The 21,979-nt window shown below is 39.3% G+C and overlaps 1 protein-coding gene across 1 annotated transcript in view; it reads right to left on the reverse strand.

Annotated features, from left to right (window-relative positions):
• Positions 1-127: 127 nt before the first annotated feature.
• ACO1 (aconitase 1) overlaps positions 128-21,979 on the reverse strand; it is a 37,039-nt gene continuing 15,187 nt past the window's right edge. The window contains exons 4-21 of the mRNA XM_035562967.1: positions 20,898-21,035; positions 18,828-18,897; positions 18,537-18,720; positions 16,069-16,208; positions 14,910-15,081; positions 14,321-14,421; positions 13,167-13,283; positions 11,785-11,944; positions 8,401-8,536; positions 7,792-7,876; positions 7,366-7,522; positions 6,716-6,840; positions 5,853-5,957; positions 5,033-5,175; positions 3,441-3,588; positions 2,909-3,031; positions 1,652-1,837; positions 128-858 (exon numbers count right to left, since the gene is read on the reverse strand). Of these exons, the coding sequence (XP_035418860.1) occupies positions 745-858; positions 1,652-1,837; positions 2,909-3,031; positions 3,441-3,588; positions 5,033-5,175; positions 5,853-5,957; positions 6,716-6,840; positions 7,366-7,522; positions 7,792-7,876; positions 8,401-8,536; positions 11,785-11,944; positions 13,167-13,283; positions 14,321-14,421; positions 14,910-15,081; positions 16,069-16,208; positions 18,537-18,720; positions 18,828-18,897; positions 20,898-21,035 (2,404 nt within the window). The 3' untranslated portion in view covers positions 128-744. The remainder of the gene's footprint in view (positions 859-1,651; positions 1,838-2,908; positions 3,032-3,440; positions 3,589-5,032; positions 5,176-5,852; positions 5,958-6,715; positions 6,841-7,365; positions 7,523-7,791; positions 7,877-8,400; positions 8,537-11,784; positions 11,945-13,166; positions 13,284-14,320; positions 14,422-14,909; positions 15,082-16,068; positions 16,209-18,536; positions 18,721-18,827; positions 18,898-20,897; positions 21,036-21,979) is intronic.

The following is a 21,979-nucleotide window of genomic DNA, read 5'->3' on the forward strand; positions in this document are numbered from 1 at the left end:
AATTAAGAACTAAAATATGAGAAGCTAAGACTAGTAGAATCTTACTCCTACAATGACAGCAGATTTTAAAGTCAAAGCTTTGTTCTGTGTCTCATTACTGAGGATAACATGAAACAACACACCAAGCTCCTTTAAAATAAGTTTTATTTTATCCATTAGAAATATTATCCCCAATAGGTCCACCTTTTCACAAAGGCTTAGGTTTTAAAGGAACAGAGTTCACATTTTTTTAAATTAATAAAAAGCTAAATAATTAATTTCAGTATTAGATTCAGATTCTGGTCAACTGAATAAGAAAGCAAGTCAATATCAGGTAATCAGGAAAGAATAAAAATTAATTGTATATTGTCAGTTAGTTTTTGGACCATTGATATGAGCATAGAACTGAACTTCAGAGTCAAAGTAAATGGACAAAATATATAAAATCAGCACATTATCTTCAACAGATCCACAGATTCCATCAGTATTTTAATGACTTTTGCACAGTATTCTAAGGTAAGTCAAGCCAACCACCATACAAAAGTAATAAAAGGTTGTTTTCTTTAACTGGGTAAGAGTGTCAAGTCTCCTGATACACAGAATCATTCAGCATTGTGAACAAGCCTTTCAAAAAACTTGTTAAAAAACAAACAAACAACACTGTTCATTTTATGGTTCGCACTTTTAAATTCACAACTACTATATGGTTTTATTGCGTTCACCAGAAGCAGGCTTTACCTGGACGGCTTCGCTTAATGTTTTTGATTAGGATGCCATTTTACGAATCATGTAGTTCAGAATGCCGCCGTTGTGGAAGTAAGTGAGCTCCACATCAGTGTCAAACCTCATGATGGCGTGAAAGGTTTTCCCAGTATCCAGCTGTTGGGGTCAAAGAGAGTCATTCAAGCAGCAGAACCTTCCACATGTTACAGGACATGGTAGTAAAATAGAGGATATTATGACAGTTTTGCAATCATAAGAAAAAAATGTGATAGAAAGCCAAAGTGAAAAGGGACTGGACATCAGATTTTTTTTTTAGGACAAGGTGCCACACTATACCACAGCCAGATGCTTCAGAGGAAGTTTGTTTGAAACAAACCATAATAAACAGACTCTTTGCATTGCATGTACTGCCTCTCTTAGATTTATTGTTGATTTCAAGCTTAGAGGCATGAAAGCTGATCACCCTTTCTGTATGGTCATTTTCCTGGCTATGGTACAACAGCAATACTAATTTCATTAGCTTTCTATGGAGCTTAGTATGGGAATAAGAAAAGCACAAAGATGAGTGCAGGAAGTGATTAAAACTACTTCAGTTTTAAAGAAAACTCCATTTAGTTTCTTCCAGATAAGCTGATGAATTCATTGGGATCAAGGCTTTTTCATTTCAGAACAGTTAATGAGATATATATGTTAACAACTTTTGTAGACTACTCCAGACTACTTACTGTAGACTACTTTGTGCTGAATGAAACAGTTTGGCCATACTGCTTTTAACTCCCATCATAACAAATCTCTTAGAATGACTGTTTTCATCCCCTCCGCCCTTATCTTGATTCTTTTTCCTTACTAAAAAGAGAGAAGCTTACTGGAAGGCATGTTGTTTGAAGAGACAGTTACTTTGAGCGAAATCATAGTGCTGTGGAACACTCAGCACTTACGCATTTCATACCTTGATCTGGATGTTCATCTGCGGTTTTAGTTTTTCAGGAATGATAATTGTATAACGCTCCCTTCCAGTGAGTCCTAAAGTCACCGCATCTTCTCCAGGTAAATACTGCAGAGGAATCACTCCCATCCCTACTAGGTTACTCCGATGAATTCTCTCATAGCTTTCAGCAAGCACAGCCTTGATACCCTGTGAAATACACAATACATATACTTAACTACATGGTTCAGAATAGTCTTTCTGTGCTCACAGGAAGGCAACTGGTATGTTTGAGTTCCCATCCTTTCATTTACCAGCTGCTGTTAAAGGCAGTAAGTCTGTCCAACAGCAGACTCTAGAATGACTTGCTTATATGTCAATTTCCAAACATCTTTAAAAGAAAGAAAAAAAAAAATGTCAAAAAAATTACAGGCACTTTTTCTGGAATCCTGTGTACCTCTTTAATGTGTTTTATGTAGAGCACCTGTAGTCATTTCTCTAGCTCTTATTAATTCAATATTGTCTTCCTACACTACATGTTCCAGGTTGCAGTGTAATTGATTTCTACATTTTTGCATGTTAATACAGTTAAGACAAAAATTCACTACTGAAGGAAGGTGAAAAATAAAAAATTAGACAAACGTAATCCTAAACACTAACTCTCTTATATATATATATATATATAACACTCTCTTATAATATACACAACTATTGCATTCAGAGATTTCACACTAAGAAAACCTGAATCAGAGTTTGGAAAGGCTGCTGAACAGTGTAGGACAGGACAGAGAACAAAACAGATATTCCACTGTACCTGGATATTATGATCCTATCACAATATCGTTAAGTATTCCTGCAACCTGCATGGTGAAGCAATGCTAAATTTCACATTCACTAATACTACTTTTCACTTACACTTTTCTAATTCTCTAACTTTCTAATTCACTAATACTACTCTTCACTTATACTTCATAACTTCCCTGGTAAGCAAGCTGAAAAAAGCAGCTGGAAGCAGACTCAAGGCTTACTGAGTTGCATAGTGCAACAGTAAAGAAAATGGGCTTTCTGGCTAGATGAAGGTCAGTCAAGATTTCCTGCCTGAATGGGCTCTGTGAATATTTAAATAGCTTTGCAACTCTACTATAGCTCTTGGACACATATTATATTTCAAACTAACTTTTACTATCAAGCTACCCAGGATACTGGTTATAAGCTACTCTTCATAAAAGATGAATTAACTTCTAAGTATTGTCCTTCTTCTAGTTTACTGAAATTACTCACCAAGAGGAATGGTCCTTTGGCTGCCCAGTCTCTGGAACTTCCTGCACCATACTCCTTCCCAGCCAGCACAATCAGAGGATGGCCAGCCTGCTTGTATCTTTCTGCAGCATCAAACACGTCCAGCTGGAATGAAAATACCAAACACTTTATATACTTTTTCTGGGTAGAAATACAGTTCTGGGGAAACAAGGAAAAATTGTTATCACGTGAAGAGCTGAAGCCCACACTTTTTGCCAAGCTGCATGTCAAGGATGTTAGTTACACAGCGCTTTGTGACTTCTAGCTTGAACTCATTCCTAGCACAAACCTGCACCTTTCACTGTCACTTCTACAGTCGTTATCCTCTCCACTGATAAGCCTGACAGCACCCCATTATGTAGGTGTGTGTGACCAGCTGCCCTAATACATCTCCATTCCCCTCATTAGCTTTACTTAAAAGACACTGAAATAAATGACTTAAGCTGCAAGGAGGAAAGTTAGTGTTAATCCAACCATCAGTGAGCTTCATTTTAAAGCAGCATTTATTACTTACAGTTTCCCCCGAAGGGAAATGGATAGTTTGAGGTCCCTGTTTATCAATAAATTTGTTCACCAGACGAATGTTTGCAAAGGTTCCTCTAGCCATGACAGCATCGTTCCCTCTGCGGGAGCCATAAGAATTGAACTCCCGAGGAGTCAAGCTATTAAGGGAAAAGAGAAGAATGAAAATGGGTTAGTTTTAGGCTGAAGAACTCTATTTTAAGATAAAATGAGGAGCTGGTGTCTCTGAGGCAGGTATGAACACAGTCCCCATCATGGCAGTAACATCCAGTTATCTGATACTTTACACTTCACTTTTCTTGGAAGAAAAAGAGAAAAGAAAAAAAATAGAGAAACAGAGAAAAGAGAGAAATTTGCCTACTTAGCCTGGGCACAGAAAGCAGCTTCAATGGCATTCTCACCCTTTGCCCTACAAAACAGTATCTGATACTGACACTTGGATATAGCTATGCTGGTCAGAAGAAGCAATACAAACTTTTCTTAATATCTGGCTACTGAAGATCATAATGGTCATTTATATTACCATAGTATCTAGAACAAAGATAGAGACACCACTGTGCTAAATGTCTAAAAGGCAAAAAAGAGAGCCCTGCTGGAAGTTAGAACTAAGGAAGAAAAACTTCATTTGGAAATAGGGATATGGGAATGAGGGGAGATTCCACCCTAACCAGTAAAGAAAAAAAATGCTGGAATGTGACATAAAATTGGACGGTTTGTATTGGGCTATATCCATAAGGCAGCTATGAAATACAACATCTGTTTTGTAACGTGGGAGGACTACTTAGATTCCAAAGTGACTGATAGTAGTGGGCCAAAGAGGCCAAAACAGTTACTTGTCAGTAGACCACACAGTTTTAACCAATTTCCTCTCCAGATTTATTGCAGTGAAAATATTTTATCTCTAAAATGTCAGTGCTGTTCCTCAAAATACCACTGAAGGTGTAAGAAATACTAAACCAGAGAATAAACCTAACTTATTACATGTGAAGACTGAATAGGTAGACTCAGCAAGCCCAGGTCTTGCCTTAAGTTGAACCCACACTACTAAACTGACAGGCTGGCCACAGAAAAAGACCAACAGTTTACAAGTTTGGAGTCTGAACACAATAGCTTTGGCAGTCATGGCAGCTGCACCAAAACCTAAACTTCCTGATGTTCTATAGCTCATGATATCCCACATACGTGACATCACTGCACTTGCGAAGAGAAGTGAGTATAGAATCAGTTGTTGACCCCAAGGACTATGACCACAGGGAGAAAAATACCCATTTCCATATTTTTGAATTGACTGACTACAAAAACTATCCTGAAAGTTGTCATCTTCCCCTCTCCATACGCAGGCCTTCAGCTCTCCAGTATAATAGATATTGCACACCCTACACAAGCTCTTAGAATTAGTGGCAGCTGCTGAAACAGCAGAGAAAGGAATGCTTTCTTTCTTCTTTTATATATTCTCCACGCATCAGCCAAGGTACACAAGTGTATGTGAACAGACAGCAGATAACATGTGCCTGTAACACGGTGTAGTAATTGTGGCTTGTTTCCTCTTCTCAATTTGTAAAAAACACAAGAAGTACTGCTTACCCTCTGCTGGTCAAATAACGTGCTGCAGGACTATTCCTTGCTATATTCCCAGCTGGAGATATGTGGTCAGTTGTCACAGAATCTCCAAAACTCAACAGGACATAAGCACCTTCTATAGTTTTGGGGGTCTGAAGAGCCAAAGTCTAAGCCACAACATATACAAAGAAAATCATTAAAACATGACATATAATTCCATCATCTTTCTCAAAAGGGCAAGATATGTATATGAAATTTGCAAAATAGAGCTTCTCTTTTCATACAAGTTAGAAGACAGAAAAAAAAAACGATTAAAATTGTAGATGCTCTTGAACAAAAATTGATACCATGGGTGCTTGTCAGAAAGTTCATGCACGTCTAAAATAGATGAGGCAAAAAAGTTAGATGAGGACTTCAACAGCACATGCATGAACACAGAGTGAGTCCAGGATTCCAGGACATCTGCATGCATTGAAATTTGCATTTTCTTTTAAACAGCACTGAAATTGCTATCTGAGCACCGAACTATTTAGTGCAAAACACAGACAGAAAGATCTTTGGGTTCTTTTCCTTCACTTGCTTTGTTACTACTTAATACTACTCCAGCTTAAAAAGAAAGGAGAATGTTCAGAAGTCTTGAAACGACAGAGAGTCCTTGCGATTTTCAGTGCAATTTTCACTTGTGCCTTTGTATTCAAAAGAATACAATGGGTGTGATGCTAACATTTGAGAAACAAGGTCTCAGTAGACTATGATGGATGTTCCCAGGCCCCTTAAAGTGCCTCTGCTTCAGCTTTAACGTTCATTAAGTTTGCCTTGATTCAAAGGGAAAGTGTGCACGTACCAGACCATCGAAGAAAGGTGGAGACTTGATGTACGTTGACTTGGGATTCCAAGTGTATAGCTTGTCTGAGGGAGCTTCTAAGGCATTCCAAGCTTCATTTACCGTCTGGAAAAAACATGCAGAAACATCCCATAAATTTATAAGTTTTCAGAAGTAATGGAATCATTTCAGATTCCAGGTAAAACCACAAATATGACTTCAGCAAAAGTCTTGCATTTGCACTTTGGGAAGTTCTTATGACACTATAATTAACTTTTTCAAATAATTCTACCTATTAAAAGCAAGTACCCTCCCTAAGTTAGGGAAGAAGAGCTGCTTATCCAGTTTTCTGACATCTGTCTGTGTTTATGTATACAGATAACACTTTATAAGTGTATTTATCATTAATCTTACACTTTCCTAACATGTAAACCTAAAGAACATTTTGTTTCAGCACCTGAGGAAGACCTGCAGAAAGACATTACCAAGTACAAGTTTTCCTCTGGCATAAATGATATTAGGTAATGCAGATGAATTTTATGTCAGCTCAGGAAAAAGTATTTGTGAGACTGGAATATCTCACTTTCTAATATCAGCCTGGAATGACTGTTTAGAGCCCATCATCTCTACCTTACATTAGAAAATCATTAAGGAGCAATTTACAGGAAATGACTGGCCATAACAACCAAATAACTTACCAAGAAATGATTAAAAAATAAAAAAATTAAAAAAATAAAAAATAAAATCTCATTTCAACACTTGTCATGAAAGGAGAAACAGGAACAGAAGGAAAATGTTGGTTTTCATTGCCAAGACCACCTTATCTAACATCTTCAGAATAGCACAGCATATCAATCAAACCACTTCACTGAGGATTAATTCACCTCTATTTTTTGGTAGACCTCCTTGAACATCCCAGGAATAACAAACTGACGCTCAACAGCCTGAATCTCATCTCGTGTTGGCCAGATGTCTTTTAGGAAAATCTTCTTCCCCGAAGCATTTATTCCTGTAGAAATTGGTATTGTTATATCTGTTCTATAAATGTTCCATTAAAAAGAAAGAAAGACAAAGAAAAGTGTATTTTGTCATGTCCTTCAGTTATGTGGTCCTGCTAGCCTACCCAGAACTCATGAGAAGCACTCTTTTTCATCTACAGGGCTCTGACAGAAGAGGGCCTTGATGATGCCTTTTTTTGTGATTTACACTGGTCTGCCAGAATGATTTGAAGAAAAATTTAGGTTAGAAAGGATCTTGAGTTGAGCTGTCTACTCAAAGAAAGTCTACTAGGTCAGGCTGTTCATGAAAGGCCACCACCCAGATATAACCATCCCCCATGGAATCTGAACATTGGTCAGACCTATTTTTTCCCTTCTTCCAACATACAGACTCCATTATTACTCTGTTGTTTAACACTTGGTATGCTTTGCATCCCAGAGGCACTCAGGCATTTGAAGCACCTCCTCAGGATAACCGTTTCTGAAGAGCTCAATTCCAACAAGTTCCATTTATAAGCATCCCAGCAGTTTCTTACCCAAAGGCTCTTTCTCAAAGTCAATCCGGATGGTCCCTGCAATTGCGTAGGCTATCACTAGTGGTGGGGAGGCCAGGTAGTTAGCACGGGTGTTGGGATGGACACGCCCTTCGAAATTCCTATTGCCAGACAGTACACCCACTGCTACGAGGTCTCCCTGCAAGAATTTGAGATAAAGGAAGCCGCAGAACTTGCAGACTCCACACGCACAGCAGGTCTGCAGAGTTGTCCTGTGCTGCAACATCAACAACTGGACAGTCACACAACTCTCTCTTTCTGCAAGATCCCAAAGCACCTCCCATAGAAAATGGAATATAAACTGAATTTACTTTGTATGCAGGTGAGAAGGTTTAGCTCAAGTACAGCACACAACAGAGAACAGCTTATCTAAATAAGCTGCACAGGAAAATCTGACTGATGCTTTACCTGTGTAATGGCCTCAACAACAGAGTCTGGTAGGGGCCCACTGTTGCCAATACACGTCATACAGCCGTAACCCACCACATCAAACCTAGACAGAGCATGAAAATCATCAGCAAACAAAAATATTTTTTGGAGCAAGGTGTTTAACTGAGCAATTGGGTAGGGTTACTTTCAGAAGATGTACAGTTTTAACAAATGAATTGCTACTGAAAACAGAATTTTTAAGAATGCTCCATTTTTATCATTGCAATGACTCTCCAGGTACAGAGAGTGAAGAACAGGAAAATGTTTTATCTAGCAAGACAGACTACAATATTTTCCCATTTGTGCTATTTAAAAATCATTATTCTGGGGAAAAAACAAACAAACCAACCAAAAAAAAATTTCCTGCATTAAGAACATGAGTCTTCAAGAAGCTACAGAATGCAGCAATCACTCTTCCAAGTTAGCACAAAGTCGGCCAGCACAACTGCAATGCATTAACTCATGCAGAATCATGCAGTAGGGCATCTGCCATAGCTTTTAAGCTGTGCAAAGAAATAGTTGTTCTATTGCAGCACTTGTCAGTGCAGTTAAGCAGCCATTGGACAATAGCAAGAAAAGTGCTCTTACCCCAGTTGAGAAAGGTAACTCATAACTCCACTCTCCCTCAGATAGTAAGTGACAACCCCGCTTCCCGGGGACAGGCTGGTTTTAATGTACGGCCTCACTGTCAAACCAGCTTCAACAGCTTTCTTAGCAAGCAATCCTGAAAAATGCAAATGACAGTTGCAGTTTTTCCTGGAAGTAGTATAGTTTGGTGGATCAACAGGTTAACAGCAGTGCCATTAAATAACTGGAAAACAGAAAGGATTCAATTTCCAACAATGAAACGGCACAGCTAACTACAGCACTAATCCCTGAGTAACCAGCTAGGGCTCAAGTGTTCCGCTGAACTATAAACCCAGACTGCAATTTCTGCTCCACTAGAAAGTCACAGGAAGTTACATTCGACAAGGTGCACTCACACTGGGGCAGCACATAGACATCCAGAACTCAAACGGTTAAGTGAACATTAGCCATCAGACAAACATCTCACAAAAAGTGCAATGAAGGATTGTTACCTTCCCACTTATGGCCATCTACTGACCCAGAAAAAACTACCTGAGAAACTACCAATATATGACGGTGCACTCGTTACTATCTGCATCTGAGGGCAGAAACTCTGGCCCTTGTCACAAACAAGTTATCTCACAATCTGCAGCTTGTTACAGGAGTGCTGTTTTACCACTCCTGATTTGTAATGTGCATAGAGGTAATTAAGTGGAAGGAATGTGTTGCCAAAACCATATTTACCCTGACCTTCTTCCTTTTAAATGAATAGTCCATACGCAGAGGAACGTCCAGAAAACAAACCATCTCCAGCTCTTTCCCAGGATGGACATAAAACGAGCAGCAACTATGCAAACCATGCAAAACTTCGTATTCTCATGCCTCATTTTCTCTCTCACACACCCACTTAGATAAGAAAATAGACGTCATCTCTGCTTTGATCCTACATGATCTCCAGAAGAAAGATATCATCAAACTGGTTTGTTTCTGTCAACCGTTTGGCAGCTGTGTTAGACATGGCCTGGAGACCTTCACTTTCAGTGCTGTGAGAAGGCCTAGATTATTAGATTTGGAGGCATAAAGGTAGATAATATATTAAATAAAAATAAAAAAAAGTTCTATCCCTGAAATTGCTGAGGCTTCTTAGGTGTCAGAGAAAGCTGGGGAAACTGGAGCTTTCCAGTTCTCTTGGGTACTTTTCAAAAGGTGACCATGATCAAGATAATCATTCTTGAACGTGAGATCCTGTCTGAAAGTGCTGGCTTCCATTTTCCTGCAAATACCACCTCTGAAAAGAATGCAAAGTCAAACGCTAAAAGGCAAGAAAATGATAGAACTTAAGTTACTTTGAGCAACCTTAGTCAAAAACCTTTTTAAAGTCAGATTAAGCTGACAAAGTTTCTATAACATACACTCATTGTCCCCACAGACACACAACCCTCAAATACCATTTAGTGCACGGGATCCACTGTTGTTGTTTGAAACAGCTATTCATATTCTGTATTTCTCTTAGCTTGGTTAGTAAGTGTTGGTGCATTGACTGTTTTATTCAATTTAATTTCAAATCCCACTTTGAAAGTGAAATGATCATCTTTTCTGTGAGTATCTCTGAGGGTTCTAAACGGTGCACAAACAGTCACCAGAGACTGAGAGAATTATTCTTCCCCTTCTTTACAAGGTCAAAGCTTAAGCGCTGCTTGCTGTATGGAAAGGCAGCAAAACAGGTTGCTGTGCATTATGTTGTAGTGAATGTGTTCAAAGTACCAACTTCATTTGCAGCTGCAGAGCTTTCTGCATGTTAAACCCTTACAGCTATTAAGCTGAGCAAGCTGAAAGATCAGCATCGCCATTGCCACAGAGGAGAGGGTTAAAAATGCACATCATTAGCCTGGGAGCCAAACACCTAAGGAAACTGTGCCCTAAGCTGGTGGAACAACTGAGGGATACACCCACCTGGAACTAAAGGAACAAGACAGAGTAAGGAGAGTCTGCCTGGAGGAAACCTACTTGTTGATCCTCAGAAGAAATAAACACAGCTCAACTTCTGTGATCGTGATCAGGATGGACCTGAGAAAAAGAGTGCTGATTTGGTTGTCCTGTCACGGGCAAGTGAATTGGGAGACTTTAATTTTGTTCCTCTAGAAGGACTAAGAAAGAGTCTTCTCTCCCCTTCCCATCCCCCAGCTCCTAGGTGGTGATCATCCCATTCCCTGCTCTTGGGAATTAAAAGACAGATTGTGCCTGTGAAAGGGGTGAGCTACTGATACTGCACAACTCCTAGAGAAAGATGCTAGCCCAAGAACAGGTCACATCACATAGACAAACCAGACACAAAGTGACAGTTGTTAGAGGTTGTCCACAAGTCAAGATTTTCCCAGCAACACAGGAACTCGAGGGAAATTAAAGAAACTTCAGATATCCTCTCTTGCATTACCCATTACACATTCATTCAGACCTTTGAAAAACATAAGCTTGCATCCTACAGTCTTACAAACTAGGAAGCCCTAATGTAGTGATGATCTTAACAGTGGCAGGTAACTTCTGTGCATATATTTGCAAAGGAGAAAAAGAAATACGTGTCGGCATATATTGAAGAACCTGAGAAAGGGAGCTGAACTGCGCTAAGACAGTCCAAGCCCTCTGAGCTGACTCCATTCATGCTTTCTTGCCAGAAGCACACATTTGCAATGACAAGTTTTCAGCTTACACTGTACAGGTTAGAAATGAACCACGTTCTGCCACCAAAATGTAACTGCTTTTCATGACTTGAAATTTTGTGCAACAAATTCATACTAACTGTATTATAGTATTTGACCAGTGATAAGCAAGAGAGTGGGGGACAAAGTCCACCTCTGACCACTTCTTGGATGCAGTTAACGTGAAAATGACAAGGCTCTGAAAGACAGAAATCCCAGAGAACACAATTTTCCTTCTTTACTTGTCCCCACATGCCCTCAGACTCCTGCTCTGACAGCTCAATACATCTCTAGCTAAGAGTATGTTCTGTAGTCTGCTGATAGATAAGAGCACCTCCAGTCTTAAACACACAGACCCTTTTTTACTGTCCCTTTTCTCGTGGTTCTCTGACTTTCAATAGCCTCTCCTCAGTTCCAGTCACAGAAGAGCTTTATAATGGTTTCTGTGCATCTGAACATGTGTTAGAGGTTCTGGTTAATTCAGTTCCAGCTTGTCCTGTAGAGAAGACAGTGCAGGAAAAGTATACTTTCTTCAACTCACATTTCCAGCTACTATTTCCAGAATTTCTTCTGCTACCCCTTAGGGACTAATCTCTGTTCTAGCATGCCAAATGATGAAAACAGCATCAGTGTTGTATTTGAATCTTCATAACACATGGACAGAGCCATAGAGAAACCACTCTAGATAAAACTGAGCAAATTTACTTACCTGCTCCCAACATAACGGAGGGGTTACTGGTGTTAGTACAGCTCGTAATAGCAGCGATCACTACTGAACCATGAGTGAGCTCAAAGTCACAGCCCTCAAAATTAAATTTCATGACATTGTTGTGTTGATCTGGGGCAATCTGGAACCCCTTGAATCCTTGCTGTAAGAGAAGAAAGAAAGAAAGAATCCAAAGGATGTCGTTAATATTTTTACTAGAAATTAGCAATGAGATAAGAACTTCATCAATGAGAAGTGTGTGTTAGTCACACCAATTGCTTGCACTGATGGTGAAGGCTTGCATCTCTGGTCAAAGAAGTGGACAAAAATCATTTCCATGAGATCTGTATCCCATTCTCTGTTTACTGGTGCTCAGATGCTTCTAGCTTCACTTGCAAAGGATTCCTGACCACATATCGGAAAGCAGAGACTCGTCAGGCTAGCCTTGTTATAAAATTTAGTCCTGAGATTTCAGCTGTAACACGTCAGATTTTTAAACTGTGAGTATGAAACAGCGCAAACCTATGCTGCAAACTGACCTGAGAGGCAAAAACTGAATGAACAAGCAGCCACTGTTTGCAGCATAAAACATTATGCTTTGAGATTGGGAAGGATAAGGCCATTTAAGGAAGTTTGGAACATATAACAAATCAAAAGTTATTGAGAATCACTGGAGTTTTTAGTTTCTTCATTTACATCACTAGAGTCCTGTACTGCCATCTAACAGGTAGGGTTACTGTATAAGGTTACCAGAGAGGTTTACTGTATCAGGGAAGGATTCAAACTGATTTTGGAAACTGACATATCTGGGCATACTGATTCAAACTAAAATTTTGCTCTTCTTTCAATGCCCATTTTTGACTGGATGAGGTAGAAAAAGTATTTACTTCTCAAAATGTCTTTTTTTCTGTCTTTATCACCAACACGAAAGAAACATGGAGACAGAAGCAGTATTGAACTGCTGAATCTATTTTGAATACTGAAAGCAAAACTACCTTGTGGAGCTCAGAGCATAACCCAGCTGGAAAGCTGGATGTAGAGCTGGGCAGTTAGCACACAGGTCATCTACTTTGCCCCCTCTACTACTAATACCCAATGTAGTTATTTCAGAAATCCCTACTGCACATTGAACACACATTGGGCCTAACAGCGGTCTAAAATCAGAAGGAAATAGTACTTCAGTAGAAAAGGAACACCTTCACGTAAGAGGAATATATACAAAATGATCATTGATGTCATTTTCTGAACTGCATTCAAACACCAAACAATCTCATTCACCTTTTAATAGGCAAAGAGCTCACTAGTTAACCTCAAAATGTAGTTCCTCAAAATGTATTTTTAGAAGCACATACTACTTTGTAGATCCAAAAGTTCTCAGTCCCTACCTTCGCTCCTAGACAAGTCTCAAAGTCCTTCTTCATATCTGACACGGCAACTTTGTCCTGGGGTCTTTTTGGTCCACTGCAGCAAGGCACAACAGTATGAAGATCCAACTCAACAACCTATTCAGTAAGAAAAACTGGGGTTCGGTACTGCATGACATGCTGAAGCCCGTTAAGACACAGGTGTACTTGACTCTGCTGTTGAATCAAGGCTAAATCTGAAAATTTTATATTCTTTTTTGTAGAAATTATCAGAGACATATGAGAAGGGAAAGATCAAAAGTGAAGGAACAGTTCTACTTTTAGACCCTGCTAGCTCCCAGGTATGGCTCTCAAAAGTAACCCAGTTATTGAAAAATGGATGTGTGACTGAAGCAACTGAACAATGTACTTCATTCTGAGAATTAAGTCCTTTCACATGCTAGCAGCAGGGTCCTTTTCATAAAACAATGATGTGGAGAAATTCTGGTATTGGCATAAACCAGAGCAGACTATTTGTCTTGGCCCTAGGGAAAACGTTCAGAGTCTATTGTGAAACATTAGAGATTATCATATTTTCTTATTCCTCACCCATGTTTCATCTTTGTTTTTGTAGTTTATTTCCACATTTACTAAAGTTTTTGAATAACCATTCAAACCCAAACATAACTTACAAGAAAAATTCTTACAGTAGAGAAAACTGGGACTATTCTTGAGTTGCCTAGACACAAACTAAGATCTTGATTTTCTTTCATAGAATACAACTTGTCTGCAGTTACTGAACAGAGCTTCTAAGTGTCCTGATTCACACAGTAAAATACGTTGCTGAATGTGAGAACAGGGGACAAGGCCTACAGAGACCACATCGACACCATCTTCCAGAGCTCTGTTCAAATCTGGACTGAAATTCTTATAACAACATGGAACCAGTCACGGTATCTGCACCAACTACAGCTCAACAGACAGCCAGTCTATGCTGATGCCTGGATTTTCACACTTGGAGACCAGCTCACTCAACTCAGAGCTCAGTGGAGTAAGACAGCTGTGCAGATCAAGCCAAAGGAATAGAAGGATAAGGAGTCCCTTGATTATTTTTAGTTTCTGTGAAAAACAGACAGTAGTCATATTAACATATGGCAAGATATAAATCAAGGAGCCAAACAACAATAATTTCTAACCTGTGTGAAGTCTGGATCCTGAGAGGAGTTCTTGAAATCTCTTAGCATTCCCACAGCCTCCAGATACTTTTTTGTGCACATAACTTTCTCTTTATCACGGCCTAAGGTGAAAGCCAGATATAGCAAAAAAAGAAAAAAAGAAAAAAAATGCAAATGAAACAGGAATTAGTATATGACAGAAAGTAAAAATGCATGACTAAGGCTATTTCACACTATACATTGCAAAAAAAGACTCTTTTGGTGCAAATGTTAGGGACTCACTAGGAACAAGGCAACTGAGCAGACTTGGTGGCTTTTGCAGAACAAAAGCTTAGGTTATTGCTTCTGTAAAACAAAAGCTTAGGTTATTGCTTCTGTAATCTGGACAGTCTAGGTTCAAGCAGCGCTAAGCAGATAGGTGGAAAACAATCTAAAATTTGACTCTTCAGAAACATGGATGCTAAGCAATAAATGGCTTGAAAAAGTAAATATGGATTAAAAAGCACCCAAGTGTATAAGGCTCCACCCGATTCGACCATGTCATTTACTGCACCATATAGACTTGGGATCCCTGCTTTCAATCCCACCTTTAATTTCTCTTACAACTCACCAGTTTGCACCAGGTACCCAATGCTAATATCATCCACTGGGAAATATGCAGCTGTTGCTCCATACTCTGGACACATGTTGGCAATGGTGGCTCGGTCAGCAATTGACAGCTGGGCTACACCAGGACCAAAAAACTCCACGAATTTACCCACAACTCCAACTTGGCGAAGGTGCTGTTATAAAAATACAGTGACTATGTCATTGCTAGGTACCAAATGACCTGTGTATGTAAGGTATGAAATCTTGCTTTTGACTTTGTGATTTAGTTTGCCAAAGTCTCCTGGTTTCAAATAGCTATAGAACCCTTAGAAGAGATTTCACAGAGATGAGGATGCAGAGGTATGAAGTTTCAATAATAAGATACAACACAGGGATGTATTCCTTTCGAACTTGCTCTTCTTCTCAATTAAACTAGAGTCTATCGTTGAACAACTGTGTCTATCTTAAGATGACTTTCCAAGGAACGAAAAGTGTGGTCTCCTTTTCCAGAAACAGGAGGAACCAGCTGCACAAGCACACAAATCAAACTGCAAATGTTTGAAAACATACAACACCTGGATGAACTCAGAAGCTCAACTTTCCTGAGCTGGAGGTTCTTTCTAGAGCCAGCATTCTAGGATGAATATATAAGTACCCACTCAACAGTACTGCTGACCCAGTAATACACTTAATTCGGTCACAAGTCACAGAGTAAATAAAAATATTATGAGCATGTGAGCTAAACACCTGTAAATCAAAGAACTCAGACTGCAGCACTTTCTGTTTTCAGGTTTTACATTACATTATTCTAAGCAAGGCATTCAAATGAAGAGTCAACATGCTTATTTTGAGGTGATAAAGAATCAAGAACCTTTTACAAGCTTTGCTGTTCCTAAATAGGTCTGCACATGAGGAATTGAACTGGCCGTGAGCTATCAGCTCTCTGTTCTGTTTTATCTGGCTTTTGGGAAACAGATTTGCATAGCAAATTCACAGTTGTCTTTGGGCAGTTGATTCCAACCCACAGAGCAACAAAGCTTAAAAAACAAAGTAACAAAAAAGACCAAAATGACTACATGGAAGTACACAGAGGGCTCCTAAGTATGCAGTACAGTGGCTCTGTCTTACAGTACATGCACAGGTTCCAGCAAAAACAATAAAACAGCAGACATGTTCATTACCTTGGTAATGGTGAGCACTATGTCAGTGGATGTTACCAGTGGCTGTGGGTTTCCTAACAGCTTATAACCAACCACCTCAGGAAGCACCATGCTAATTGGCTGGCCCAACATCACTGCTTCTGCTTCAATGCCACCAACACCTGGATGCAACAGAATTACACAATCAGACCATCCAAAAGATAGAGAAGTGTCAAATATACCCATGAGATACGTTTATTTTGATTTCTTGATTTAAGGTGTGAAAGAGAAGAAGGCACACAGCAAGATAGATTGAGCCCTCTGTGAACAGACATTCATCATCCTTTTCCAGTTTTTGCAAGGTTGGCCTTTTTTATTTCCTTTGGCTTCACATTTTCAATCTTGTTCCTCAGCTAATAGATGGATTTTCAGATAAATCTAAGTAACTCACTCTGAGGAGACTTGGCTTTTACAACAAGAGATGTAAAAGTTTTATTTAATGACTTAACCATGCAATGAATAAACAAAGAACAAAAACCCTGATATGGCTTGAAACATGGTGCACTGTTTGTGAACTGTATTACAGACCACAACCATTCGTTATCAAATAAAACCTGAAAAGTTATTTCAAAGGAAGGAAAGAGTACTAGCGTCATGGGTATAGACTGTTCCCTGCCCATGGCAGATGGTTTGGAACTAGGTGATATTTAAGGTCCCTTCCAATCCAAACTATTCTATGACTCTAAAGGATACAGATTGTTCTAAAGAATACTAACAGAAATAGCTACTTGTTAAGACAATCTTCTGTAAGTCTGTTAAGTTTCAACAGGGCTTTGGCATGTGCAGGTGGGAACCACTGTGTAAGCACACCTTCTGTATTAGAGGAATGCTGTTCAGGTGACTACCTCATCTTAAGTAAGAAGATGTCATAGTCACATACAATCTTAAAAACACGATGCTTCTTATTCACATGATTTTAATTAGGCATTAAGCATCTGTTCTATAACTCTTTGCCTGTAGAAAGTCCCTTGCATGTTTATCTTGCACTTTTAAACCTCCTTCTATGTTTTGTTTAGTTTACTTAATACTGAGCTAGAAAAACTGCCTGTAATACTTGCTTATGCATGCCAAACTGCTACTCCTATCATTATTCCCACTTAATGGTTCCGAAAAATAATTTCCAATTTATTTTATGCAAAATGATACACCTACATCAGTTAAAGAGAGAAATCTGTGAAAGATCCAGTCACATGACTCCTCTCAGTTGATGGTGGTGAGCCAGCTGTCAACACAGTCAAGCTGGTGGGCAAACCTGTCTGGCTACCATGGACGGGCACAAAGCAAGTTCAGCACTACCAGCCATTAGCAAGAAATGCTGGATTCAAGAGTGCATGCTTTGAGTATGTATGTTATGGACTATGCCCAGCCATACTTTTCAAATTCTGGAGCAACACGAGGCTAAGTTTACAGGCTTACTCTTCCAAGCAGCTACTGGTATTTTGCAACATCATCTGAGCATGATGGTCCCATGTGCAAGCTGCAGCCAAACACAGGATAAAAGAGACATCTCCTATCTCAAAGATGTCATGGCTTTAAATAAAGTCAACTTGTGTGCATCTGTATAACCAGGTCAGCAGAAATTGTTCCATCCTTGACAGGATGCTTCAATCAGTATTTCTACAGTGGCATACATAGGGCAGAAAACCCACAGTTCCTTGCATCACATGTGCCATTCAGAACTTGACAAGGATCTTTGTGAACAACTAGCATATGCTGTTTAAGAGCACCACGTCTTGCGTTTTCGTACAGTATCTGTTTCAATAGTGCTCCTATGACCACACCACAGGAAAATCAGAAGTTCAGCTCAGGTTTTTGCTACCATGTCTAGTATGACTGCAAATACTTTCATTTCAGACCTACGTATTTAGTCAATAATCGAAACGCTGCAGTTTGCCACTGGCAGCAAAAAAGGAATTACTTATATTTGTTTCTGTAAAAAGTATGCTGCAGACTACTGATATCAGACCATACCTTTTTTTTTTTCCCCTCAGCTCCCTCCCTGGCCATATTTAACCTATTCAGACTCAGTCAGCACCTTCAGCCTAAAAGAGCCTTTTCAGTACTTTGTGATATGGCAACACTTTGGAACTAACTAAATGATTAAGGAACAAACGGACATCCGCTAATACTTAACTTCCCTTCTAATTTTCTAAAGCAGATGTTGCCTGGGAACTGGCTGGGCTTCAGTATGCTAATGGTATGTGAAAAGTGATCATCTTTTGCATGCCTTGTTTCTGCATTTTTTTCCTTTCACTTATTGAACTGCCTTTATCTTCGCACATGATTTTGTTTCTCGGTTTTCCCTTCTGATTCTCTCCCAAATCCTGCTGAGGGGGAAGCGAGTGAGCAACTGAGGGTGGGGTTTACCTATCAGCTGAGGTCGACCCACAACAGTCTGAAAAACAGCTTAATCAGCCAATGGACTATTCATGATAAGCTACTGCACATACCCCAGCCAAGCACTCCCAAGCCATCTATCATGGTAGTGTGTGAGTCTGTGCCCACCACACTGTCTGGATAGTAGTAGCCGTCCTGATCCATCACCACTCTTGCTAAGTACTCCAAGTTCACTTGGTGGATGATCCCTGAGCCTGGTGGAACAATCCTCATGTTTTTAAAAGCCTGAGAGCCCCACTGAAACAGAAAGAAGCGGATCAAAAGTTTTCAACACACATGAGCACTGGAACAAGTTTTGTTCATTCCATCTTTGGATGTGCAAATAAGATCAACTCTTTCTGTACCTTTAAAAACTCAAACCTTTCTTTGTTCCTTTCAAATTCCAGGTCCTGATTCTTTTGCAAGCTGTCTGATCTGGAAGTGAAAAATAATCAGCTGATAGAAAAGAAACAAAAAGTGTCCACCTGATATTTATGTACTGTCACATATACCCAAAACGTGAAAGAAGAGTTATTAGCTAATTTAAACGTTGATCAATCTCATCTTTTAATCCCACTCCAGCTGTAAACTACAGGCAGTTAGAGTGTAGGTTGCCTATAGCATTTAAGAAGTCTTAGAGGTAAAACCTGAAGTTTGGTAACAACTCATATGCTAATCTGCATATTATATAGGTGGTAGGCCTGAAACTTGTAGTTTGGGAAGACCTAGACTACGCATTACACCATTGTGAAGTTTTCAACACCTAAACCTAGAGAAATCAGCAAAGTAGTAAAGGGAGCTAGAACAAAACTGCCATGCTACTTTGGTTAAATAGAGGCTATCACTGGTAAGTGACTGTATGGTTCTTCCTGAAGTCCCCGTGTTTCTATACAGACAGGGCTAACAAACTTTCCACTTATAGCAGCTCCCTAACTTAGTGTTAGAAAGAACTGAAGCATGGGGCTGGCCAATGTTGTCTACGTATATACAAGGCCCAGGTAGAATCAAAATACGGTTAAAACAAGAAGTAGTTATTTGCAAAAAACTAAATAGAGTCCTGGATAGTAATGATAACATAAAATGAACGTTACTACAATACATAGAAAAAGGATCAAAATAATTGATTTCATCCTGTGGTAAAGATGAAATCATACCTTGTTCAGAAAGAAATACACTGTTTCCCACGTTTCCCTGTTTGCCACTGTTTCCCATCTTAAAAATTATGCAGATACCAATTACAAACCAAAAAGGTTAGGCTTCTAGTTTATTATATTGGTGCTAGAATGCCCATTACCCCAGAGATCAGTCTGGAAATTATTTTTAATTTTGAGTCTATTTCTAAAATCCTTAATGCTATGTTAAGATTTAGATGCAACACTTTCAAAAAAACTAAAAGGAGTTGATTTTTGACAGCAATGTATGTCAAAATTTTTTGGCCTTTTTTCTCTCATCAGCTATGAAAGGGTACCCATGAATTTGTATCCTTATGAGTCTACAGTTTAAAAAAAAAAAGGTAAGAAAAGGTTACATTTAAAATCTTTCTGGCAACTTTCTTCTATGAAGTAGATTTTATGATACATTTTTGCTCAGAAGTTTAGTATTTTACTCTGAAGAGGCCTTGAAATATTGGCACTGACAGAATGTTCTTTATGTTCTTTAATTTCCACCTTCTATTACTTTTCTTCCTTGTAATGCCATAATTTAAGTGGCCTGCTTCAAAACCATCTCATACAGGGGGAAATAAATACACAGTATTTTAGCAGACCAATATACTTCAGAAGTTTGGAAAATGGAAGGAAACCACCAGGAAACATGTAATTGCAGGATCCACTTTGAAGAGTATTTTGGGAGGTACACGTTTACAGACCATGGAGGTTAAAAGGACCCCTATGTATTGTATTTACTTGCAGGTCTAGTAAGTGTTTGTCTGTCTCTTGCATACTGAAGAGTCATTAGCATTATGCTTTCCTGTACTTTTGGGGACCATATTAATCAATGTGTTCTCTGTGGAGGTATTAAACTAGCAAACAGCTGGGTTAGGGCAGCTCAGGTCTATTCTTATATTAATAAGGAAGAAAGGAGACAGTCTTGCTTGTCCTTTCCAAAAAGGCCCACAAGGTCAAAAAGTGCATGCGGAAAAAAGTTATTTCTGAACAACTAATAATAATGCAATATTATTATGGAAAATTGTGATCACCACAGGTCTGGACTGAGCCTGTTTCCAGTAACAGTTATTCCAGGCTTGTGCTACTTAGAAATGCTCTACAGAAAAAAAAAATAAAAAATCCATTTTGTTCACAACAGCAACACATACAACAGTTTAACTTAATCACTTGCTAGGGTCCAAATGCTTGAGTATCACCAATCACACTACCAGTAATTGGAACTAGCTTCCTAATTAACCTTAAGAAGTAAGAGTGAATTTGTGTCCTTACCGCCTGTTAAAATCAACCTGGATGGAGTGATCTATCACTAGATCAGCAGGACAGATAGGATTGATTTTTTCAGGGTCCCCACCAAGTTTCTTCACAGCATCACGCATTGCAGCAAAGTCAACAACAGCAGGTACCCCACTAAAATGAAAGAGAATTAGAAAAGGTGAAACAATTTGGAAAAGAAAATAAACAAAAACAAAACAAAACAAACACAACCCAGGTCCTGAGACTCAGAATAGATGTCTACTGCCATATATGAAGCAAACCATAGCCTTACCCTAAGCCTCGCCATCACTACTCTGCTGCAGAGATGGTACCCTTGGGAAGACGAAGTCAGAAGAATAGAAGAGACAGAACTGTATTTACATCCTGAGCATTGTAAAAATGAAAAACTAAAACCATAATTAAACCAAAAAACAGAAGCATTTTAACATGCTTGGCTGGGACTCTGGAAAACTAGTCCTAGTCAGCATTCCTTTGGGACCTTGAACTGGTTTCTCTTCTTTTGCTCTGTTCCTGTCTCCTCTCCAGTCACGTAAAAAATAATAATAAATGGGGGACGTGGAGGAGAAAACAACAATATCCTTCCTTCCATTCTCTGTTTCTTTAGCTGATTTTAAGGCAAGGACCACCTCTTCCAAGGTTTGTGAAGCACAGGAGAATCTTCTCCCTATTTAGAGATGTACATGCCATACTTCTGCTAGTTTCACTGGCAAAGCAGGGTATCACACTTCTTAAATTACAAAGGATGCGACTGCAGAACACCTTTGTAGAATACCTGTATTTTCAAAAGTGCATTTCAGTTTGGGAAACCCTCTTGCATAACAATGCATCTGATTTTGCTGATGGCTAACTCAAAAAAAAAAAGGCTGTCTGTAGCCAGTAGGATGAGGGAGGTGATTCTCCCCCTCTGCTCTGCTCTCATGAGACCCCACCTGGAGTGCTGCGTTCAGCTCTGGGGCCCCCAGCACAAGAAGGATGTGGAAGTATTAGTCCAGAGGAGGGACTAGGGCTAGGGACTAGGGATCTAGTCCTGGACTAGATTAGTCCAGGAGGGCCAGGAGGAAGATCAAGGGGCTGGA

This window comes from Cygnus atratus, chromosome Z, assembly GCF_013377495.2.
Source record: "Cygnus atratus isolate AKBS03 ecotype Queensland, Australia chromosome Z, CAtr_DNAZoo_HiC_assembly, whole genome shotgun sequence".
Taxonomy (NCBI): Eukaryota; Metazoa; Chordata; class Aves; order Anseriformes; family Anatidae; genus Cygnus; species Cygnus atratus.